This window comes from Protobothrops mucrosquamatus, unplaced genomic scaffold (assembly GCF_001527695.2).
Source record: "Protobothrops mucrosquamatus isolate PMUCROS unplaced genomic scaffold, P.Mucros_1.0 scaffold2939, whole genome shotgun sequence".
In the NCBI taxonomy this organism is placed as follows: domain Eukaryota; kingdom Metazoa; phylum Chordata; class Lepidosauria; order Squamata; family Viperidae; genus Protobothrops; species Protobothrops mucrosquamatus.
Window position 1 is genome coordinate 219,329 of NW_015388962.1, and position 11,558 is coordinate 230,886.

The window sequence follows — 11,558 nt, forward strand, 5'->3', positions numbered from 1 at the left end:
TCCGAGGTCCAGCTCTGTTATTCTGTCTTTTGAGCAGGGGGTTGGGACTAGATGACCTCCAAGGTCCCTCCCAGCTCTGTTAATTCTGTCTTTTGAGCAGGGGGTTGGACTAGATGACCACCAAGGTCCCGTCCAGCTATGTTATTCTCTCTTTTGATCAGGGGGTTGGGACTAGATGACCTCCGAGATCCCTCCCAGCTCTGTTAATTCTGTCTTTTGAGCAGGGGGTTGGACTAGATGACCTCCGAGGTCCCTTCCAGCTCTGTCATTCTGTCTTTTGAGCAGGGGGTTGGGACTAGATGACCTCCGAGGTCCCTCCCAGCTCTGTTAATTCTGTCTTTTGAGCAGGGGGTTGGACTAGATGATCTCCGAGGTACCTTCCAGCTCTGTCATTCTCTCCTTTGATCAGGGGATGGGACTAGATGACCTCCAAGATCCCTTCCAGCTCTGTCATTCTGTCTTTTGAGCAGGGGGGTTGTACTAGATGACCTCCAAGGTCCCTTCCAGCTCTGTCATTCTGTCTTTTGAGCAGGGGGTTGGACTAGATGACCTCCGAGGTCCCTTCCAGCTCTGTCGTTCTCTCCTTTGATCAGGGGATGGGACTAGATGACCTCCAAGGTCCCTTCCAGCTCTGTCATTCTGTCTTTTGAGCAGGGGGTTGGACTAGATGACCTCCGANGCCGCCGCCGCCGCCGCTGCGCCCCCCTCGTCCCTCCCGGCGGAGCGATGCGCCCCATTGAGGCGCTGCCTTGGGGGCTCTTCGTGTTCTGGGGCGCCCTGCTGGGCCGGCAGGTGCGGGGCCTCCGCCACAGCGTCCACTGGAACGGCAGCAACCCCAGGTAGAGGGAGGCGGGGGTGGGGAGGGGGCGCCGGCGGGGTTCCCTCGCCCATCCTCCCCGCCCAGGGCTGGGCAGTAGCCAGCGCAATCCCTTCCTTTCCTTCCTTCCTTCCCTCCCCCCAATCCTTCCTTTCCTTCCTTCCTTCCTTCCTTCCCCCTCTAATCTTTCCTTCCTTCCTTCCCCCCTTAATCCTTCCTTCCTTTCTTCCTTCCTCCCTCTAATCTTTCCTTCCCCCTTTTCCTCCTTCCTTCCTTCCTCCCCCTTACTCCTTCCTTCCTTCCTTTCTTCCTTCCTTCCTCCCTCTAATCTTTCCTTCCCCCTTTTAATCCTTCCTTCCTTCCTCCCTTTAATCCTTCCTTCCTTCTCCCCTTTAATCCTTCCTTTCCTTCCTTTCTTCCTTCCTCCCTCTAGTCCTTCCTTCCTCCCTCTAATCCTTCCTTCTTTCCCCCCTTAATCCTTCCTTTCCTTCCTTTCTTCCTTCCTCCCTCTAATCTTTCCTTCCTTCCTTCCCCCCTTAATCCTTCCTTCCTTCCTTCGCTCCCTGGGGGTGGGGAAAAAAAACATCCTTCCCCCTCGGGGGCCCTTGCAAGCCCTCCGGGCCTCTGCACCCCAGACAGGCCTCTTCTTCACCCCCTCCTATTGCTAAGACCCCCCCCCCAATAATCCAACATCCTTGCCCACAGGAGAATGGGCAGCCCTTTGTCCCAGGGCAGGGAGAAAGCGCAAGAAAAAAAATTCTCTTCCCCCCCCTTCCAAAAAAATAGGAGCCCTCCCAACTCAAGCTCCCCCCTCCCCTTTCATCTCTTCCCCCCCATCCATTCCACACACACACACACACACACACACACACACGCTGGCCCGCCTCTCCCCTTGAAAAAAAAGTTTCTTAAACTTTGCTGGTGGGAAGGAAGGGGTTAAAGCGGAGGGAGGAGGGAGGGATGGAGGGGGGGTCGCGGGGAGGAGAGCTGGGCGGGGGGGGGCTTCGGCTCCATGTTGCACGCTCTCAGCATCTTCTTTGTTTGAAGGCCGCCCAGGTACCCCCCCCCCCAAATGTCCTTTCGCTTTCCTCCATTGGAAGTTCGGCTTTCCCTTTGATCTCGCCTTTTTATTGGGGAAGGGGTTAACTTAGCCCCCTCCTCCCCCCCCACTTCTGCTCCACCATTGGCAAGGGGGAAGGGGGCAGACCTCCCCACCTCTGCCAGTTTGATTTAATTTAGCGATGGGCTGGTGGAGAGGAGGCTGAGATTCAGCTTAATTTGGGGGAGGGGGCTGTGAAGCAGGTTGCTGTTTGCACACACACACACACACCTCACTTTTCTTTCCAAAATCTGCATTTCTCCCCCCCTCCAAATAGTTGAGGCTGGCTGGCATCACTTCCGTTTCTTCTTTCTAACAGTTGGCTGATTCTTACTCTTATTCTTTCTTTATTATTCTTATTATGCTTTGATTCTTATTTGTTCTCCATTTGGATAGCTTGGTTCTTTTCCAGCCTTATTTTTCTGGAAATTTATTTTAGTTGGGCCTGCTTGTTCCCCCCCCCGCCCCCCCCAGAAGGGTGGTGTTCCCAGGCACCTTTGGAAGGCCGCGATTGCATTTCTTCAAACAAACCGGGGTCAACTCCCGAAGCTGGCTGCAGATAGGCAAAACGGACCAGTTTTTCCATATCATAATTTAATTGGAAAAATCCCAGGCCTGCCTCTGAACAAACCCAGGGTTTATTTGCTGTGCAAAAATGCTTAAAAACTAGCAAAGGTGGGGGGGGAGAAAAATATCACACTCGAATCTCTTGTTTTTCCACAAGCCAAGATAGCCCTGGGCTTAAAACAATCCGTTTAGTGACTAATTCAAAGTCACAACAGCACTGAAGTGATGGTCACGTGGTCAAAATCCAGACGCTTGGCAACTGACTTGTACTTAACGACAGTTTGCTACCTTCGGACAAGCAAAGTCAATGGATTCATTTTACAACCGTGCCACTCACTTAACAACTACAGGGATTCACTGCAAGAAAAGGTTGTTGTAAAAGGGGGCAAAACTCGCTTAAGGACGGAAATTTGGGGGGCCCATTGTAGTCATAAGCCAGTGCAAAGAGGTGTGTTTTGGTGGGGGGGAAAAACACACACACACTGCATTTTTTTCTGATCTCAGCAAAACCTTCGAAACGAGGCCGATTAGCATCAAACATTTCTGGTTGGACCCCAACATCTGGGCACCGCTCTCCAGTAAAAGGCCCAGCTGTTTTCTTCTGCTGGATGGGAATTGGGTCCTGGGCTAGTATTTTAATTTTTCTTACCCTCCTTTTAAAAAAAAATGTTTTGGGAAAGGCGATGGGTGGCGGTTGTGTTCCTGGGAGATGCATTCCAGCTTGTTTTTGCTGTGCTCAGCGTGGGAGAAGTTAGTTGGCACCGAGTTTGAGTCCTGGTTAAAGCCACACCAGAAGGACTGTGGGAAGAGCTAGCCAGCCCCTCCCACTATCTCCCTAGGAGAGTGTTGACAGGTGAGAAACTCAACAACTATTTGCTCCCTGTTTGCACAATATCTGGTCCCTTCTCTGCACCGAGAAATCTAGTCTCTCATGGAGAAGGTCTCTGCTCTCATCTTTTTCTTGCAGGGCCAGCTTCCTTGATACATTTGATTTTGAAACTCTATCTGTGTGGAGTTTGCAAGGAAAAGATAAGATCGGAGGCTTTCTCCCTGAGAGACTAGATTTCTCGGTGCAGGGAAGGGAGCGACAACGTTGTCCTACCAGGAGCAAACGTCTGCCTTTTTTTAATTTACGCTCCCCTTGATCCTAGCAAGGCACAAAGCAGCTTGCAATCAAACGCAAAGCTTAAAACATTGAAATAAAAATAAAACATTGAAATAAAAGCACACAGCAGAATATAAACATTACAACAGAAACAGGGTTCAAAACGATACAACGGGAGCATTAAAAAGCACACAAATAGGATGCAAACATTAAAACAGAAACATGGTTCCAAAGCATGGAAGAGAAACATTAAAAGCATGCAACAGGATGCAAACGTTAAAACAGAAACATAGTTCCCAAAAATATATAGAATGCCAAGTTAAATTACATTATTATTGGATGCAATGGTGGCAGATAAAGATTTGGTGACAATGTTGTTGTTGTTTTCTCCAGGCTGAACTTTTTCAGTTTTAACATCTGCGGCCAAAACAGCAAACGGCAATTTTATGTACTCATTCATTCCGTTTCTTCAAGAATGCCACGATCCTAAGTTTAATTACAATTGTTTTACCCACATTTGTTTTTTTTAAAAGCCTGCCATGGTTTCAAATCTCCAACGCTTGGCAATACAAAATCTCCCAGAAAAGTTTGCGGTCGCCCTGTAAAGTTTACAAGCCCTGTTTTATCATTCTGATCCTCCATTTTTTCCTCCCAAACCCTGTTCTAAGGAATATTCTTGCACCCCAAAACTGGCAGTGCATGAGATAAAGGCCACAAGGGAAGCTGAGGGGTACCCCACTTTTCAGTCTGTTTATTGGCTGCAAAGGCCAACGTGACCTTGGGACGGTTAGGGCTCTGGTTACAGAGGTTGCAAAATGGGGATGAAAAATGACATTTGCTGGAAGTTTTGCAGAGTGGATGTCAGGAAACATCTATTCTTCTATTTTATTCTGTTCTATGTTCTATTCTATTTTCTATTCTATGTTCTGTTTTATTCTGTTCTGCATTCTATTCTATTCTGCATTCTATATTCTATTTCTATATTCCTATTCTATTCCATTCCATTCCATTCTATTCCTATTATTATTCTATTCTATTTTCTATCGCCAACGTGATCGCCAACGTCCGATAATCGATATGGCACAACAAGAAGAAGAATTCTATTCTATTCTATTTTATATTCTATTCTATTCTTCATTATTCTATTCTATTCTATTCCTATTATCATTCTATTCTATTTTCTATTCTATTCTATTCCATTCCATTCCATTCTATTATTATTCTATTCTATTTTCTATTCTATTCTATTTTCTATTCTATTCTATTTTCTATTCTATTCTATTTTCTATTCTATTCTTCATTATTCTATTCTATTCTATTCTTCATTATTCTATTCTATTCTGTATTTCTATTCTACAGTATTTTGTATTTCTATTCTATTCTAATTCTATCCTATCCTATCCTATCCTATCCTATCCTATCCTATCCCATCCACAGTGGCTTTTGAAGCTTCAACTGCCCTTACATGTTGTGGCTTGGAAAACACAGCCTATTCCGGACTGTACGTCTCTTAACTGCCGGATCGGAATCTGATCTTTGGAGGGCTGATTGCTGGCCCTGATTCCCAAACTCGGGATGGGGAGAGGCCCAGAGTGTGTTTCAGAGGGAAAACCTCCCTGATGCAAGATTCTGGTTCTCAACCTCCTCCTCCTCCTCCTCCTCCTGCGTTGGGAAGCGATCTCCCAATTTGCTGGTGTTTTGGACTTCGCTTTGCGATTGCAAAATCTCTGCCTTGATGCTTAATCTCCGCTTGGGCTGTTTGCTGGTTGAGTCACTGCGGCCTTGTAATGAGAAACGGCGCTTTTAATGTGGGGAGGATATTGCAAACTTTTGTCAAGGGAAGAAAAAGGTGGATTTAACTCGGGAAAGGTGTTAATCTCAGCAAAAGCCGGCCAAGCCACAAAAATCTTTAAGTTAAAAAAAAAATGGATGGGAAGCAGGGTTCTCCAGACCACATGCAGAGTGCAGCTGACGAGCCAGCTTCACATGGGTGGCATTGTAAGTTTCCCGAAACAAGGACGGCCCATCCTAAAGCAGGTCTTTGAAGGGGATGTGTTAAGCGAGTTAATAAATTTGCAGTTAATAAATGTGCAGTTAATAAATTAGTAATCCAGCTTTCCCCAATGGCTATTCTATTTAGCTTCTATTCTATTCTTCATTCCATTCTATTCTATTCTTCATTCCATTATTCTATTCTATCCTATTCTATATTCTATATTGTATTCTATGTTCTATTCTGTATTCTATATTCTCTTCTATTCTTTCTAATTCTACTCTATTCTATTCTATTCTTATTTATTTACTGTTCTATTTTATTATTATTTATTTTCTATCCTATCCTGTCCTATTCTCTATATTCTATATTGTATTCTATGTTTTATTCTGTATTCTATATTCTCTTCTCTTCTCTCTCTTCTCTTCTCTTCTCTTCTCTTCTCTTCTCTTCTCTTCTCTTCTCTTCTCTTCTCTTCTCTTCTCTTCTATTCTATTCTATTCTATTCCATTCCATTCCATTCCATTCCATATATTCTATTCTATTCTATTCTATTCTATTCTATTCTATTCTATTCTATTCTATTCTATTCTATTCTATTCCATTCCCAGCAGAGGAAGAGATACTTAATCTTTCCATCTTCACAACATCCAAATAAGTCATTGGCGTTTCTAATTATTTAGCAGCAGCCTTTTGTCTCTGAAGGACCTGCAACGTCTCCACCCCATGGCCCGCTTCCGCTGAATCGCTTTTCTTGCACAACTGTGTTTGTGCATCTTCTTCAAAGCCCGCGTGTCAAATTCACGGGCCACACCAAGAATGCCAGGCTGGGAAGTCACGGCTTCCTTTTCTCTCTCTCTCTCTCTCTCTGGGCTAATCTGAGGAATTTAGCCGAGGAGAACCACTGCTAATCCTCAATTTACAACAACAATGGAGGCCCAAAATTTCCGCTGCTAAGCCAGACAGTTGTTTAATGCCTCGTTTTACGACCTGTCTTGGCACAGCTGCAGTTGCTAAGTTAGTAACGACGTTAAATGAATCTTGTCTGAAGGTCACAAAAGGGGTTTTTTTAAGGGACTGTTGGAGGGTCTGCTCAATCCTTTAAAGATGGAGAGGCTATATGTTGAGAAGGAGTCTGCCTGTTGCTTCCCAGTTTGAGAGCTTCCTCTGATTTTAAGGGTGGGAGAAGTGGATGGATAAAGCGGATAAGTAGAAAAGGAGTCCGCCTATCACTTCCCTGTATGAGTCGCTGCTCTGTCGTTTAAAGGGGAGAGTGGATAAACTGAGGAGTCTGCCTGTTGCTTCCCAATTTAAGAGCTTCCTCTCTTTGTTTCAAGAGGGGATCAGCGGATGAATAAAGCGGATAAGTAGAAAAGGAGTCTATCCATTGCTTCCCTTTAGGAGTGGCAGATCTGTCGTTTTAACGATGAGAGTGCTGAAGTTGAGAAGGCGTATGCCTGTTTCTTCCCAGTTTGAGAGCTCCTTCTGTTTGCTCAAGAAGGGGATAAGTGGATAAATATGGTGGTTAAGTAAGAAAGAGTCTCTCTGTTGCTTCTCTGTATGAGTGACAGATCCGTCGTCTAAAGGGGAGAGGGGATAAACTGAGGAGTCTCCCTGTTGCTTCCCAGTTTGAGAGCTTCCTCTCTTGTTCCAAGAGGGGACAAATATGGGGGTTAAGTAAGAAAAAGAGTCTCTCCGTTGCTTCCCTGTATGAGTCGCTGCTCTGTCCTCCTTGAAAGATAAATCCGGATTTTCTTTTGAGGAGTCACTTGAAGCCGTTTCTCCTTCCCGCTTCCAGGTTCTTCGATTCAGATGGAGGCTACGCCATTCAGGTGTCCATCAACGACTATCTGGACATTTACTGTCCCCATTATGAACGGCCGCTGGCCACCGGAAAGCCGGAATCCTTCACTCTGCTTATGGTCAATGCCGAAGGTTATCAAGGCTGCTATGAAACTCCAGGAGCTTTTAAACGGTGGGAATGCAACCGTCCTTATGCCGCCTACGGGCCGGTCCGATTCTCGGAGAAAATTCAGAGATTTACCCCTTTCTCGCTAGGCATCGAGTTCCAGAGCGGCCGTGAATATTACTACATATGTGAGTCGAAACCTTTTCCACTTCTTCAATCCATCAGCTGATAAATAAACTCATAAAACACAAAATAGCCTTGTCTGAAACAGTACAGGTTCCCCCGCTTGAGTAGGGCTGGACTAGAAGACCTCCAGGGTCCCTTCCAGCTCTGCTATTCTATTCTATTTGATTCTATTCTATTCTAATTCCTATTCTAATTCCATTTTCTATTCTATTCTGTATTTCTATTCTATTCTATTCTCTATTTCTATTCTATTCTCTATTTCTATTCTACTTTGTATTTCTATTCTATTTTATTCTATATTCCATTCCATTCTCTATTCTATTCTATTCTATTCTAATTCCATTTTCTATTCTATTCTGTATTTCTATTCTATTCTCTATTTCTATTCTATTCTCTATTTCTATTCTACTTTGTATTTCTATTCTATTTTATTCTATTCTATTCTATATTCCATTCCATTCCATTCTCTATTCTATTCTATTCTAATTCCTATTCTAATTTCATTTTCTATTCATTCTGTATTTCTATTCTATTCTATTCTCTATTTCTATTCTATTCTCTATTTCTATTCTACTTTGTATTTCTATTCTATTTTATTCTATTCTATATTCCATTCCATTCTCTATTCTATTCTATTCTAATTCCTATTCTAATTCCATTTTCTTTTCTATTCTGTATTTCTATTCTATTCTATTCTATTCTCTATTTCTATTCTATTCTGTATTTCTATTCTACTTTGTATTTCTATTCTATTTCTATTCTATTCTATTCTATATTCCATTCCATTCCATTCTCTATTCTATTCTATTCTATTCTATTCTATTCTATTCTATTCTATTCTATTCTATTCACAGGTTTATTTTAATTGGATTTATTTAAAATACAAGCTTATTTAAATGTATTTCAATATTTAAAATAGACGTTTATTTTTTTAAGGGTGTTTGAGTTAAACTTATGTTTCTGTTTGTCTGCACAATGAGCCTTATTCATGTCGTACAGGCAGCCCTCGACTTACAACAGTTCATTTAGTGACCATTGGAAGTTACGACAGCACTGCAAAGAGGGATTTAGGAGCTTTTCTAAGTTTTTTCTAAGTTTTTCACCCGACTGTTACCGCATCTTCGTGGTGACGCGATTGAAATTCGGACACTCGGCAACTGACTCATATTTATGACGGTCGCAGCGCCCTGGGGTCACGTGATCCCCTTTTGCAATCCGCTGACAAGCGAAGTCAATAGGGAACGCCCGAACCGAGTTAAAATTGTGGTTTATAATCGGTGGGATTGACGCAATTATGCCACATTTCTGTTTTTTTGTTCCCGGTGTCTTGAATGGCTCTGCTAAACACCAAGCGGTCCAAAAAAACAGATCTGCCGTTGCTTTTAGCCTGGGAACAACAACCCTGCGGGGTGGGTGGGTTTCAGAAACCAGGATTGATCCCTAAGCTAACTTAGTTTTCCTCTGTCGTTAGCCCAGATTTTAACCGCTGTTTCTCAAGGATGGCAAAACAACCTGCCCGATTTTGGAATTTATAACGTTCCGTCTTTGCGCTTCTGATAAAAAAGCTGCCGATTTGCCGTGCTCCATTAAAAACATGAAATAAAAAATCAGAGACACACACTAAGAGTGTCACGGTTCTGGGGCCGAGTGTCACTCGGCCTTAAATCGCCATCATGCTTTTTACAGACGGCTTTATTGAAATAAATACGCCTGTTAGCGGAGCCCGGTCCCCAGGCCGCCTGCTTCTTCAAGCGCACAAAATGAGGAGGGAGACGCAAAAATTGTCATTGCCACAACCTGCATTTTGATGTCCGCAAAATGCCAGGTGCATTTGAAGTTGGCAAATGGCATTTTTGTAAGCCATGCACACCTGTTATACCATTGTGGTTGCAACCACCAGCAAAAAAAAAAAAAGGCCCTTTTTTTTGGGTCAGTAGTGTGTCCCGGCCTTGGAAGTTGTGCGCTGTGCCCACACACTTACGACTTAACGTTTCTGCTTAGCAACAGTAATGTCACAAGTCAAGGACTACCTGTGTATCGGTAATGGCACCGATGCCATACGCAGAAGATCACAACAGTTTTGCCCCATTTTACGACCTTTCCTGCTACGGACGTTAAGCGAATCGGTCGGTAAGCGAGTCACGTGGTCGTTCAGGACATCCGGCTTCTCCCGTTGACTTTGCTGGTCAGAAGGTTGCAAAAGGGGATCACGTGATTCCTGGGATGCTGCAACCGTCATAAATACGAGTCAGTTGCCAAGCATCTAAATTTGATCACGTGATGCTGCGACGGTCGTTAAGTGGGAAAAACGGTCACTCACAAGTGCCTTCGAACAGTCCCTAAAAGAACTCTTGTAAGTCCAGGACGACCTCTTGTTTAAAAAATCTGAAAGCTATCTAAATTTATTTATTTATTTATTTATTTATTCGATTTATATCCCGCCCTTCTCCTTACCGGACTCAGGGCGGCTAAATAAATAAATTGGCTTGATCTTGCTTGGTTAACTTGGACATTTGATCTTCTAACCACCATTCGTGGTCTCTTTTTTTCTTCTTCTTCTTCCGACAGCAATTCCTGCACCGGAGAGTCCTGGCCAGTGTTTGAAGCTACGCGTTTTGGTCTGCTGCAAAGCCACCGCCAGTAAGTCGGTCTGTCCATCCAGCTGGTGGGGAGGCAGTTCTTGAGACTGTGCGTGGGGACCGAGGGAAAGGAGACCACCGTGTGATTGCTGCCTTATTCCTGTTTCCTTTCTAGCCCCAGACCTTGCGACGGAGGCACCCAAGTCCCAGCCTCGAGGGAGAGGCGGCCCAGAGAGTGAGTTGGAGAGCATTTCCGTCTTTTAAATGCAGAAAACAAAATGGCGTCTATTAATAAGGAGTTATGCTGCAACGGTTAGGTGAAAAAAAAAACGGTCTTAAGTCCGAGATGGTGTAGGTTCTCCTGCTTGAGCAGGGGGCTGGACTAGATGACCGCCAGGGTCCCTTCCAGCTCTATTCTATTATTATTATTATTATTATTATTATCATCATCATCATCATCATCATCATTATTATTATTATTATTATTATTATTATTATTATATTATTCAATTCTATTCTTTATATTCTATATTCTATTCTATTCTATGTATTCAATTCTATTCTATTCTATTCTTTATATTCTATATTCTATTCTATTTTCTATTCTATTCTATTCTCTGTATTCTATTCTATTCTCTATATTCTATTCTATTCTTTATATTCTCTATTCTATTCTATTTTCTATTCTATGTATTCTATTCTATTCTCTATATTCTATTCTATTATTCTATTATATTCTTTATATTCTATATTCTATTCTATTTTCTATTCTATTCTATTCACAGGGTTATTTATTTTAATTGGATCTCCTTTCTCTCTCTCTCTCTCTCTTCTGCCCCTAGAAGCAGTTGTCATTCGTGGACGTGGTCCTGCCCCGATCCAGCTGGGCGTCGCCTGCTTGGGTCTCCTGGTGGTGCCCTTTCTCTGGCTCTGACGGCAGGGAATTCGGATCGCGCGTCTCCCCCGAGACCCGGGCCGGTTAGGGAGCGCTGGCAGAGGGATTCCTCCACCCCATTGTTATCCCCACTGCAAAGATGCCGATCGATCACATGACACTTTAGAAATAACCAGAGACTCCTCTTCAACTCAACTGCAACTCGTCACAAAGCTGCTTTTTGGACTGATGGACAGACAGCGTTTCCGATACTGGATGTACAGGGTGCACCTCTTTAATCCGACATGATCCTCTCTGCTCCCAATTCAGACTCCGGAGGATCTTCAACGAGAGCGTATGTTTTGGGGAAAGGGGGGGATGGATGGATGAGAGGTCATTTAGTCCAACCCCAGAGTTGTTGGAGCTGGG

General features: G+C 43.7%; 1 protein-coding gene across 1 annotated transcript; it reads left to right on the forward strand.

The window, feature by feature from the left end:
- Positions 1-726: 726 nt before the first annotated feature.
- On the forward strand, positions 727-11,189 carry EFNA4 (ephrin A4). Its single transcript, XM_029286123.1, has 5 exons — positions 727-839; positions 7,380-7,678; positions 10,245-10,316; positions 10,437-10,490; positions 11,098-11,189. The coding sequence occupies exons 1-5, from the start codon at positions 727-729 to the stop codon at positions 11,187-11,189; spliced, it is 630 nt and encodes a 209-aa protein (XP_029141956.1).
- The last annotated feature ends 369 nt before the right edge of the window (positions 11,190-11,558 follow it).